The 14,051-nt window shown below is 36.7% G+C and overlaps 1 protein-coding gene across 2 annotated transcripts in view; it reads left to right on the top strand.

Moving 5' to 3' along the window:
* Positions 1 to 581: 581 nt before the first annotated feature.
* The window catches only part of MAN1A1 (mannosidase alpha class 1A member 1), a 157,724-nt gene continuing 144,254 nt past the window's right edge, over positions 582 to 14,051 (top strand). Inside the window, exons 1-2 of one of the 2 annotated variants that reach the window (XM_044676850.1) lie at positions 582 to 1,118; positions 1,170 to 1,511. In XM_044676850.1, the coding sequence (XP_044532785.1) occupies positions 882 to 1,118; positions 1,170 to 1,511 (579 nt within the window). In that variant the 5' untranslated portion in view covers positions 582 to 881. Of the gene's footprint in view, positions 1,512 to 14,051 lie in introns of both variants that reach the window. The other variant, XM_044676849.1, reaches the window with a different exon arrangement.

Raw genomic sequence — 14,051 nt, 5'->3', positions numbered from 1 at the left:
CCCTTGGTCCAGCCCCGCCCTGCCCCTCCCTTCGTTGGGTCCGTGCGCCCTCCACCGGGCCCCGGGCGGCCGGGGATTGGCCGGGAGGTGCTGTCACTCTTGGCAGCGCGTCACCGCCCTCATTTCCGATCACCCAGAGCCCGGGAGTTGCATTAGAGGAAACCCGGCCGCTGAGGAGTAGCTAGCGAGCAGTACAGCTCACCCGAGCGCCTGCCAGCCCGCTCGGGAGAGCGGTGGCCAGAACATCCAAAGCAGCAGCTGCCGCCGACACCACTGAAAGAACAGCCGGGATGATGAACACGGTGCGCGGCCGAAGTTGACTAGCCCCTGGCCGCGCCCCTCTAAGCTTTGGAGTTGGCAGTGCCTGCTGGGGGGGGGAAGGTGTTCGATTTCATCCCAGCCCCTGCTGCCACCCAGGTGTGTGCAGGACACCGACAGTCCAAGGTGTAGGACCTAAAAACTTCACCTCGACACCAAGGAGGGGGCAGCGAGGGCGGCGCCCAGAGCCTTGCCAGGAGGTGGGGACCCCTGTGGGGCGGGGAACCCACCGGAAACTTTATCCAAATAATTCTCCTTTTCTGCTTTCTCCTTGTAGCAGCTGCAGCCGAAGGAGCCTCCTGTGCGGTGTGGGTGGGCAATCAGAGCTTCCTCCGGAGACCCCCTCCGGAAAGAAGTGAGGGGTTGGGGAATTTGTTTACCCCCCTCTACCCTCCCTCTCCACTCCAGGTGGGAATCTACAACCTAGCGGGAAGATTATTGGGCTCTGGATGCCCGGGACTTGGATCCTGAGCCCCTGACAGCCGGGCTGCAGAGGGGTGAAGTTTGGGGCTGCCCGCCGCGGAGATCAGGGCCACCTAGCGTCCCCAGGATCTCCAGGAGAGATGCCGATGGGGGGCCTGCTGCCCATGTTCAACAGCCCTCCCGGGGGCGGGTTGGGCAGTGGATTGGGAGGTGGGGGCGGTGGCACTATTGGCGGCTTGGGCATCAGGAAGGTAGCCGGGCCGGGCGCTTTCCGTCTGACCGAGAAGTTCGTCTTGCTGCTGGTATTCAGCGCCTTCATCACCCTCTGCTTCGGGGCGATCTTCTTCTTGCCGGATTCTTCGAAGCTGCTTAGCGGGGTCTTCTTCCACTCCAACTCGGCCCTCCAGTCAGCTTCCGATCACAAGCAGGGGCTCGGCTTGGGCGGCATCGGCGCAGGGAGTAAGGGGGAAGGCGAGGGCGAAGGTGAGAGGGCAGCAGCGGTTGCCGCGGCCGCGGCCGCGGACAATTTGGCCAAGATTCGAGAAGACCACGAGCGAGCCCTAAGAGAGGCCAAGGAGACGCTGCAGAAGTTGCCCGAGGAGATTCAGAAAGATATTCTCCAGGAAAAGGAGCAAGTTCTCCAAAACGAACTGCTTAATAAAGGGAATGCCGGTGGACTGCCTCACCTGGACTTCCGCCCTCCTATTGGGGCTATAGGACGAGAGCCCACCGATCCAGAAATCCGTCTGAAGAGGGCAAAGATCAAAGAGGTGAGTGGTTGAGATGGGGGTGGCATAGCAGGAAATCCAGGTCTCCAATAGTCGGCTACTTTTCCTCCAAGGGATACTAACAGTCATTTCAAACTCTTCAGCGGAATTAAAAGCTAAAATCTTATTGGGGAGGGAGAAGATTCAGGTCTTCCTGCACCCCCAGATTAGGAATTTCCTGGAAATGGATAACCAGAAAACATGATACGATAAGGCCAGTTTAGAACTAAGATTTAGGCTTTTTGTGCTAGTGAACATCAGCAAAGGTACCAAAAAAATTATTATTTTTTAAAGTATGCAATGTTGAGTCCTTTATAGGCTGTTATAAAGTAATCAGGCTGAAAGAAGAACAAGTGTTTGGGTTTGGGTTTTGGTTTGTTTTGGGTTTTTTTTTTTTCCAGAAATAGTGGAAGTGTAAAAAACAAAGCAGATAATCTTAGATATATTGAAGGATTTGTCAATTCAAGCCTCATGTTTCAACAGCCAACTGACAAATACACTGCAACCTTCAGTGATGTGGCAGTGTTGTGCCAGTTGGCATCCTGTGCATAAAACTATGAAAGTATAACTTTAAGACTTGAAGAGCTTGCCTGTGCACTCATTACCTGAATTTTTACAAAAATACAGTCTTGGAGCCCTTTGACATTTCTGATGTATTCTTAGTGTTAGAAGCAAACAAAGTATTATGCAACAAGTTTGCATCCACAATAATGCTAAGTTGAATATATCATAAACAGGATTTTCTAAATTCCTTCGTGTGTACATTTTTTTAGTAAAAAAGTACTGAACAACTATAGGGTAGGTGGATGGTCATGTTCAAGAGAAGTGTTTTGTTATTGGTTTTTTCCCCAGTGATAGTCCTCTACAATAGAATTATAGAATTTTTCAGCAGGACCAAACCTTAGGGTTCATTTCTAAGGTCCCTTCTATCACTAAATTCTAAAATCCAGTTAGACTTCTTCATTTTATAAATTATAAAATTGGAGCCTAGAGACATTTATTGCTCAAACTGACAATGAACAGTTTTTAAGGATAGAGTCATACTTGGTGGTGTCACTTTTTCAATTTCTTCTCCTTGCCTTCTACTTTTGAATTACAGTTTTTGACTTCCCCAGACTAAATGAATTTTAGTTTCCTGTTTCCCACTCTTTCTGGGGAATAAACTTCAGAAATGCCATAAAAGCCCTTAATTCCAACTATTTCAGAAGATTTACTTTCTTAAACACATCTCAAATGGAAGTATGGGAGGGAGAAAGGGTTTACCATAGGATATAATAACCCACCCAAGCATAATTTTAAAAAAGTTATCATTTTACATGAAGGGTAATTAAAAAGAAAAAAAAAAAAGAAACAACCCATTTTCCCCAGGGAGTCAAAACTTGATATTTGAGGAGGTGGTGAAGAGTTGAGGTAATTGCCTGAGCTGCTTCCATTCTGCAGCTACAATAACTCCATTTGTCATGTGATTTACTTCCACAGCATTATAGTAAATGAATTTTATTAAAGCTGTTGGTTAAAGTCAAACAAACTTGCTTTTGGCTTATTTTAATGAGTGTACAGGCCCGTTATGTATAGACTCTGTACCTTCTTATAAGACTACATTCAGGCTCTTCCTAGATCTTACTGACCACTTAGTGTAATGCTTAGTATCCTGAGCTCATTCAGAATACTACAACTAGAAAGAGTGGTTTTGATCAGATCTAGAAAACACTTGCAGTTAACCTCCTTCTTAGAATCTTACCCTGTCTTCCAAATAGTGGGGGGAAGAGGGAAAAAACCTCACAAATGCAACAAAAAACAAAATTAAAACTATCTACAAAATTATCAGTAGATATATTTTGCATAATCATAAGTTTAAAGGTACATATGAGTTATGTCTCCTTAGAATATAAGCTTCCAGTGGGTAAGGGCCATAGTGGTGCTATCAAAGCTCATGTGCTTATTGATATTTAAATGTCAACAATAGTTATTCTTTGTTGCTTAGATGGTATTGCTAGAGCAGACAAAGTGGGTCAGAGCCAGGTACAGCTTCACTGGATCATACTGAAAATTATACCTGTTTTTCCTTGTTCATTTGTATATCTATTCTTATTTTATTCAATCATAAAGTCTTAATTAGTCCTAAAAAAGGGAATTTCTTTTGAAATGGATCATTATAGTTATTCCCTTAACACTTTAGTGCCTATGTGCTTTTTAGTGCCTACCTGCCATTTCTGAATAAATTTGTGAGACTTTATTTTATCCTCATTCCATTTTGTGAAATTGTTTATAGGAATAAGCAAAAGGTCTTCGTTATTTAGTTAGAGACTAGTATCAGAAACTAGATCTTGGTGCCCCAACTAATCTTATTCAGCCAGATGTTCAGTGGTGGAGAGTATTTATTGGCAAACCCAAAAAACCATGCTGAGTTGAAACCATTTAATATTTGTGTTTAAAAAAGATAAATTTGGCTTTTTTGTTAGCTGACTGAATTTAAACCTTTCAAACTTGTGTTTTGTTTCTGCTACTGTCACTGACACTTCAACATAGAACTAATGACACTTTTGGCTTTTCATCCTTTCTGCTTTTTCCTATATTCTCTGTGTCCATGGTCTTAGACTATATATGAGACAAACAAGTTCATGTCTGTATCCTCAGTGGAGTTAGTTATATGTTGATGGTGAGAATTCTTTAAATGCAGGAAGTGATCCCTTTTAAAGTATATAAAGGTAGGACTGATTTGAAGTTTTTAGTCTCATTGCCTAGACACACATATTAAACTATTAATAAATTTAATATAAAGCAGGCAGTGATGCTTTATACTATAGTAGCAAAGTTTTATTACTAGTGCTCAGTTTTAAGACTGTCATCCCTTAGAAGATATTCTATTTAAACTGTTTTATATAGTGCCCAGCACAGCACATTGATGAATAGGAGTTACATCAAAATGGTTTTGATGATTAATGACACAATAAATAGATGTTTCAAAGGAGGATCAAAAATTTGATTTCCAGGTTTGGGATTTTGTTAGGGCATAATGAGATCAGTTCCCTATATGGAAATGTTCCTTAATTTACATGTAATATATATTAGAGCTTAATTTTTTTCAACCTTTTTATAATCTCTTTTTTCAAGTTACATATTTTTAAGATCAAAAATAGCATGATTAGTTAATCATAGCAGTCAAATCATAGCACCACAGATTTAGGCTAGACTGTATGTGGAAGCAAGGAAGTAAACATTTATGTAGGCCCTATTATGCGCTTTGTACTTTGTGAAGGGCTTTATAAATGTTATTTAATGTATAATTAAATAGGATACATGGTAGTTAACTAGTTCAGCATCCCTTATTTTGTAGATTAGGAAACTGAGGACCTTACAGGTTAAATGATTTGCCTGAAATATACACTAAGTAGCAGAGCCAGGATTCAAATACAGGTTCCCTGGCTTTTAATCCACTCTAACACATCTCTGACTTCCTATGAATATGAGTTAAAAGCTTGTGTTTGTGCTTCTATATGAATATAGGTATGACTACTAATACTATTTCTAATTTCTAAAAGCTACTTAAGGCAAAATGAAGAGCCATAGAGAGTGAAGATCTGACTTAGGGGGAGCTAATAACTTAGTTCCATCTTTCCTTATTTCTTGAAACATACAATATTCCATGTTGGAAATAAACTTACTTTTTTTGAATGATGCTGAACTTTCTATTCTAAAGAGCTCTTTAGGGGAGGAGTGGTGTCTTAAGTACTTAAATTTGAAAATATTACTTTGTCTATTAATTAGAAGCAGTTCTACAGTGGGATCACTCATTTGAGCTCCCATGTACAAACACTGTGATAAGTGACAGATAAGAAGTCAAATGAAAAAGGTCTTCATATTTTGGCAGCTTTCGTTCTTTTGAAATGTAAGTTCCCTTACTTTTTGGTGGGGGGGCTGAGAAAGGAATCTAAATGATTATGGGAAACTTAAATGAAGATGTGTGTATTTTGCATGTCATTAATGAAACCATTATCAAAATTCTAATTGTGTTATTCAATGGAATTGCAACATAGTACTGTTTAAAAACACACACACACACACACACACACACACACACAAAACAAGGTTAACTTGTGGTTAGAAAACCTGGGTTCAGATCACACTTTCAGCACTTGGTATCTAACCTTAAGCAAATCACTTAACCTCCCTGGATCTCTGTTTCCTCATCTGTCAAATGGGAGGGATTGCATTGGATGGCCATTGAGATCCCTTCTAACTCTTGAACTATAATCCTTTTTTTTTTTTTTAAACCAGTACCTTCTATCCCTATCAGTTCTAAGACAGAAGAGTGGCAAAGGCAAAGCAGTCTTTGAGGTTGTGACTTGGCCAGAATACCTGGCTAGGAAGGGTCTAAGGCCAGATTTTGCCCCCAAGTCTTCCTAATTTAGGGCCTGGCACTTTATCTACTGTGTCACTTAACTTCCCCTAGAACTATAATTCAAGTACCACACTTGTCATGGTTATCTAAACTTTAAACAAAATGAATACAGGAAAAAAGCCCACAGATAAAGACCATCTGCTAATCTATATGGATGGATCCCCATTTTAATATGCAGAAAGAACAGAATAACACTTGAACTTTTATAACAGTACTATACAGTAGTATTAATATATTTTTTTTAATTTGGTTGTATATTATTGGAGAAGGGCAAATTTTTGTTTTGATAGAATTACTGTCAACCAATCTATTGATACTCAAATGTGATTAAAAGTCAAGGGGCTTGACTCAGTTATAGAAAAATCTTTCCCCTCACACCCTAAATAAATTGAGAGAAAAAAAATGACATCATTTGTATTTTTAGGAATGAAAGAGAAGCTAGTTGACTTTTTACACCACAATGTATATAGTCAAGAACCTAGGATCACCTCCATGAAACACTGGATGAATGATAGATAAGAGCTAAATATTTACTTCAAGATAATTCTACTTTCAAAGGATTTATAAGGTTTAGGAAGAATCATTTAGATGGTGCATATCTCTTAACATATTTGGAAGAGCTTTTTCTTCTTCACGAATTACCCAGTAATTAGGCAGAAACATTCAGAATCTCCATAGCCATTTTGAAGGTAGGAAGACTTATAAGTGAGAGTACAGCAAAGAAGTTCTCTTGAAAGTAGGCGCCTTATCTTTTATATTTCCCCCAAGCTTCCGCAATACCAAAGGCAGACTTGCAAGGGGAATGGAGCCACAGAAGAATAAGCCTCAAAAGGGAGTTTATGAAGCTGTGAGAGAGGGACTATTGTACTGTGGGGTGGGAGTGGTCATGGTGTTTGGAGATGAATGGTATATGTATATTGACAGATGATTAGTTAAAAGCAGCTTGATTGGGCACTGCTTGTGCCAGAGCTTTTTATATGAAGTATATAGTGGTGAATCAGTAGCATATTATTTTGCAAATCATCTTTTTTCCTTGACAATTTTCAGAAGCTCCCTTAAGAACACATTTTTATTTGTAGCCTTTGTCTTCTTGTTTAGGTAAGTCATTTAACCTTCTTGAGCCTCAGTTTCCCCACTTATAAAATGAGGGGTTAGACTTAGATGTTCAATGAACTCATTTCCAGCTATGGTCCTATGATTACCAACCTTATTCCTACCTAAATCTTAGGTTACTGTGTAATTCAAACATTTTTCCAGTTCCTATTGCTTTTTTTTTTTCTTCTTTTGTTATGTGATTAGAGTAATACCTTACCTGTCTTGAACCTGTTCACTTTCTGGCCAGTCACCCATATGGAATGCAACCAAGAACTAGGAAGTAAGCTAAGAAAAAAAAAAGGGAGGGGTGATCCTTAGCAACCTAAAGAGTTTTCACAATCTGCAGAACTAAAGTTCTTGGATCTTTTTTAAAAAGAAGTCATTTATGGGGAAACTGGGTAGCTCAGAGGATTGAGAGTCAGGCCTAGAGATGGGAGGTCCTAGGTTCAAATCTGGCCTCAGACACTTCCCAGCTGTGTGACCCTGGACAAGTCACTTGACCCCCATTGCCCACCCTTACCACTCTTCCACCTAGGAGCCAATACACAGAAGTTAAGGGTTAAAAAAAAAAGCTAAAAAAAAGTCATTTACAAATTATTTATTCTAACACTCTTCTAACATGTTTACTCTTCTGGTTTCTGAGCCTTTCAGATTGATACAAATAGGCATCATGAAAGTAGTGAAAAGTAATAACTGAAAACTTTATGAAACTAAGGGAGAAAATAGGAGGCAGAGAGGGACAGCTGTACTGTGACTGAGGGGGCACGATGTATGTATACTGACAGATGCTAAGTTAAATATTCCCACCCATCTCAGTAGACCTTGAGGACGTCACTGTATTATAGCACTATATACAACAGATGTCCAAAGTGATGACAATTCTTTCCAAAATGTTTAGTTTTAAAAGTTTTTGCTATTTAATGGAATACAGCCTCAGATATGCAGAATGACTCAGTCTCAGAGGTATTGTTATATAAGAATATAACTTTTTCCTAGAAGATATATATTATCTTTAGAATTATGCTATTGAACTTATCCATGCTCATAATGTCTTCAGAGCTCTGTTAAGGGGTTTAATCCTTTCCCCCCCTCTATTATAAAGATGCTTTTATTTGAAATATAACATTTTGCTGAACACTCACTTACCTCAATGGTCATTGCTCTCAAGCTGACTAACCAAGCTTGAAAGTTGCTTTTTTAAAAAGCTAAAACATTATTAAAGTTTTTTTTTAATGTTAAAAAAAGTTAATTTGGACAAAGATCGATCTAAGTACATCCTAACCTGAAATGACCTTTGAAGTTCTACCAGAAAGGGTGGGAAAATAAAACAGAATGAAATAGTTCCTTTCACTTTAGCAAAAATTACATAATTATAACAGTTTGCTAGTCAGAGCTCAATCTGCAGCCTGTGTTAAGAGTTGAAGTTTGTAAGAGAAAATTGCATTTTAGGCAAAATGGCCACAGATTTTGGTCTATTCTGATATTCCTGAAGACAATGTAGATTCTATTTTAAATTGCCACCCTGAAAACACTTTAGATTGTAGTCCTGGGGGGGAAATGTGAAACAGAATAGGATTCAAAAAGAGTAATGTGAATGGTGTTAGAAAGTGGAAACTTGTAAAACAGATGAGTAGCAGAGAAAAGTCACAAAGAAGAGAATGGACATTTTACTGCAAGGATAATTTTCTTCATGTTTGAAAGGCCAGACCAGTACAATGAATAACAACAACTTTTAATAACAGAAATTGGGATTAACTATCTGGAAAGAAAAGAAAAAATAGGACTTTCATTTATGATGTTAGAGTTTTCTCCAACTTTCAGAAAAAGCAAATATTTTCAATCATGCTGCTTAAGACAGTAAATAGCTGCACATTTCAAATTTATTTCTATTTTGACCTTGGTTTGTAAAAGACTGCCAAATACCAGCACTATTTAAATTTGGCTTTGAAGAAAGACTGCCTCATGATGATAAATAACTATTGACAAAATGTAATATTTTTTTAAATAAATGTTAGTTTGAGTAATTTTAGAATATCTAAGATTCCTTTAGTTGATAAATAGTATTTTATTAGTCAGGTAGCCACATTAAACTGCCGGCTTTAATCTCATAATTAGAAATATTTTGCAAATTTTGTAAGCTATGTGTAAAGATGTATCTTTACCACTATACATATTGAAAAGAGTATTTTTTTTTTTTTTGAAATTGACATAAGGGATTGGACTTTTGATTTCATAGTTATAGGGAACTCCCAAGTGAGAAAACTTCTTTTACCAATGTAGGCCAGCACCTATTCTTCCTATGGCACTGAGAAGTTGATTGACTTACCCAGGAATTGACTTACCCAGCATTATGTCAGGCAAAACTTGATCTTTCTGGCCACCAGGCCAGCTCTATAAACACCTTTGTCTTATAATTGGCATATACTTAAGTTGTTGAAACATCTTTTGTTAGTCTTAATTATTTAATCTTCCTATTGATAACAATTTTTTAATGTCCCATAAAAGACTTTAAAAATAAGTGATTTGTTCTAACAATGCAGGTGGTTTATTGACTTAAATTTTTTTTTAAAGAAACTATAACAACTTGAAGAATATATATTATTTGCTAAGTATTTAATAAAACAGTGCTGTTAAGAAGAACCATTTCTCTTGATCTCTAGTTTCTAAAATTGATAATTTTTTAGGTTTTTCTATCTACTCTTAGACTTTGATAGGCTATGAAATATGATGGTAAAGGACAGGGATAGTATTGGATCACCCATTGTGGCTAGCCCAGGGCCATATAATAGAAATTGCTTAATTTTGTTGAATGAATTTTAAAAGTTATAACAGATCATTTATTCAAGAATAACTATCCTTCAGAGAAATATTTTATTCCAAGGATGCCTCCAGTGGTAAATATCTTCATGGAATTCCTGCTTGCTATTGTAAAGCAAAAAGGAAAAGTTAGGATTCAAAGATGACGATTTAAATATTGGCCAGAATTCTTAATTTGGTTATCTGCCCATAATTTAGGGTGGAGTGGAATCAAATTTACTTGAATGAGGAAAAAATTGTATTACATTTAAAACATTGTTGTGGGAAAATCCTTGGGCTTCACATACTACCGGGGGGGGGGGGGGGAGGGACTGTGAAGCAAAAAGTTGAAGCTCTGTGCTTATAAAGCAGATTATTTTAGGGTGTAGATTTTAAAAATGTATATATTTTTACTCCAACACTGGCTCTCATTGTGTTTGAAGAGGGAGGACTATTTACCTTAAAGACTAGTCCTTTAAAAAAGGAGGGGTGGCTCCATGGATTGAGAGCCAGGCCTAGAGTCTGGAGGTCCTAGGTTCCACTTTCTAGCTGTGTGATCCTGGGCAAGTCACTTAACCCCTATTGCCTAGCCCTTACCACTCTTCTGCCTTGGAACCAATATACAGTATTGATTCTAAGACCAGAAGGTAAGGGTTAAAAAAAAAAAAAGCCTGTAGTGCTTTAAAAAAAATGTTCAGTGATGCAATTCTTCATCATTTGAATGTATATTTAATATTCTAAACTGTCAAAAGTCCTTCAGAGCCAAATTTGGTAAATAAGTTAGGCATTTTTATCTTTGGCCAAAAGTGATGTGTTCATGTAATGAGACTTATGTGACTTATAAAGTAACCTCAAAGAAGGTATACACAGAAATGCTGAGCAGTGGAAATGTCAGTGAAATTAATGTACTATTTTTTAAGGTTATTATATTAGAAGATATTTTTTTGGATCTATTATCCCTGGTTACTTTAGAATCAAAATGGATTTTTTTATTACTCTAGACTTAAGTGCATAAATCTCTTTCATTTGTGATATAGCTATATGTATGTTGTAGAATGCACTTGGCAAGACTTGTCACATTTTTTGTTATTTTGACATTTTATCAGTAGAGATCTAATAGTATTTGACTCTTTCAGAACTTATGAAAAGTTAAATTTCAGTCATTATAATTCTTACAATATCTCTAAAGTGGATAAATTCAGATGGTATGTCATTTTCTATTAGAAAATACAGAGACTAAAAGATGGCATCTTAAATAGGAAGATGTATTATCTTAAACAAGAAGGAGCTTGGTCTTCTGACTTTCAGTTTAATGTTTTTTTCATGGAAATGTTATCTTCTTTAAACAATGTAAATAGCATAAATAACCCTATACAGTATTTAAAAAGAAAAACTACAGATTGTTCTTTGCCCTCTACTCCATCTCATTCAGTACATGGCTACCAAGTGAATTTTCTCAAAATATCATTTTCAAGTTATTCACCATCCAGAAATCTTGAATCATGACCTCTCTTACAGAATAAGGTTCAAACTCCTCAGCCCTGCATTGAAAGCCCTCCACAAACTAAATTTCAAGATATTTAGTCAAATTTATCTCCCACTGTTTTCCAACTATATTTTAGCCACATATGCCCATTAACTGTCCTTCCATTTGTTTTTTGGGCTTTCTTTTTTGTTCATATTAGTCTGGATTCCCATGTCTCCAATGTGTAAGCACTTAGAATGCCCTCCTATTCATGTAGTCAAATTTTAGCCCTCTTAAGGTCCAGATCTTATCCTACTTTTTCTCATGACACTTTTTTTGGTGTCACCAAACCCTTAGAAACTTTTAACTCATTAAGTTCATTAAAACTGTTTATGCCATGTACTTAGCCCTTTAAGCCACATATTTCTTCATTTTGTATGTGTGTGTGTGTGTTTATATATCTACGTATATATATCTTAAAGGTAGCATTTATCTTATCTTGCCAGCTGAATTATTAACAATTCCCTAGAGAACTTAGCATTATAACTTATGCATAGTTGGTATTCAGTATATAAATGTTACTTGATTGAAATAAAAATAAACCAGAATATTTCTGAGGAGAACAATCAACTTACTCATTGCCAATTCAGCAAGCTATTTACTCATGAGATCTTTTAGCTATTAAGATGAAGAGGTTGGATGCTGGATAGGATTAACAAGTAAGGGATTTTTGTTGAAGAGGATTGGATGGCAAGTAGGGTAAAACAAAATCATTAGGTAAGGAAGGGGGGAAACTTGACTTGTTATTGTCCTACCTTCCTGGCTCACATTTACTACAGAACCCTTCTTTCCTTCCTATTTTGTTATTCTCTCTGCTTCTCCTGTTGAGGAAATGAGTTCTTTTGACTCTTTGTAGCAACTCCTTCATAAGACATACTCAATACTTTTAAGAAGGGCATAGAACTCAGTAGTGAAAGAAGTTTCTAATTATTAATTGCATATGCCACTCAGCGCTAATTTTTTAATATACCTTACTGTCTGAAGGTGTCTTTCTGTTCATGAAGGTTTGAAGAAAAGGGGTTCTGGAGGACATAGAGGGAAAGGAGGAAATATTAAACGTAGTTATGAGAAGATGATACTTAATCAGATTTATAAAATTTGTTCAGTTACCGCTCTGCTGCTTTTCTTTCTGGATCAAGTTGAGATGTTTCTATTACATTGTGATCTGTCAATCTTGACAATTAATAAAGGTGCTACAAATTTAAGTTTCCATATGAGATACACTGTACATTTCAAAATATAATTGAAGTGAACTAGAAAATTAAGTTTAAATTTTGTCCTTGATTTCTGTTAAATCTACTCAATATTTTTTTTGATAAAGCAATTTAGTTTATGACTGGAGATATAGATTTGAAAATGAAGCACTGTATAAATTTCTGTTATCTTTTTTCCTAGTACCAGAATGTCACTTTTAGATGGGCAGAATACCTGAAGAATATTTTACCTTCATTAATCTTAAATAGAGTAAAAATATTAAGTTCCTATCCTTAATAACAATGAATTTCACAAGATATATTTCAGTTGGTAATATAAACTTGAAAATTTTTTTGCAGATTAGATTCAAAACCAGATATTATGTAAAAAGACAAGAACATCAATTAAAAAATGTTTTAGGACTGTGTATGCTAATCATGAATATAATTTCTTTCTCCTTTGACTTATTAAGTGATTATGGGAAGATTTTGGTATTCAGGTTATTTTCTGTCTACTATGGGGAAATTTACTGCTATTCTGAAGTTATTTTTTTATTTTAGCATGTGACTTTTTTTCTCATTCCTATTGCAAATAGTCAAATTCAAAGTTTCTGATTTTGAAATTTTTTTAAAGCTCCAACATGCATTGAACCACGAAAACAAACATATAAAATAAAAGTTTCTTGATTTGTAATATGCACTCATTCACAATGAAGAATAGTGGATAATATACTAAGTTATAGAGATGTAAATCTATGATTTCCAATTCAAGAATTTTCTTTTTGTTTGCTATATCTTGTTAATGCTTCCTTAATATTACCCTGTTTAGTATAGCTGTTTGACTAAGTCTGCTTTTTGCTACTGTGGTTACAGTTCTCCACCCACCTGTGATCTGGAGAATTGCACTCCTACTCTTCCTAAGGTAAATGAGATTAAAATCTATCCTTTCACCCAGAATTATTAAGGAACCTTTGAAGAACTGGGTGAGCCATAATTCTGCAAATTGATGTCAGCCTATAGATGATAAGATTCCTTACTAGAAAAACTTCTAGATTGTTTTATTATTGTTTGCAAAGGAAATCGGTAATTTCTACTTAAAGGCCCAAATTTGAATTATCTCTTATTTCAAATGTGAATTAAATCTTCAGCATTTTGAAAGCCTCATATTTTAGGCAGTAGTTTTAACCTCTTTTTGTAGCTTTTGAACAAAAAAAGACTTAACATTTTTCCTTTGCTTACTAACACACACAGTTGTTACTACCTACAAAAAAGGTAGTAGAAAGGTAGGTAACAAGGGAAGTAGAATTATGGATAACTCACAAATTAGATTATGAGCTTCTAAGCAATGAAGAGCCAACAGTAATTACTCTCAGGCTGGTTATGTCTAAGCTATCTATCCTCTGTTAGAAGACCCTTAGACATAAATTCCAGATGTCTCTTGGATCCAGGCAGTTAATTTTCTCTGACCTATCTAGCACAAGACACCACACACACACACACACACACACACACACACACACACACACACACAC

This window comes from Gracilinanus agilis, chromosome 4 (genome assembly GCF_016433145.1).
Source record: "Gracilinanus agilis isolate LMUSP501 chromosome 4, AgileGrace, whole genome shotgun sequence".
NCBI classification, from domain to species: domain Eukaryota; kingdom Metazoa; phylum Chordata; class Mammalia; order Didelphimorphia; family Didelphidae; genus Gracilinanus; species Gracilinanus agilis.
Note: the sequence above shows the minus strand (reverse complement) of the source record. Positions and strands in the feature narration are given on the sequence as shown.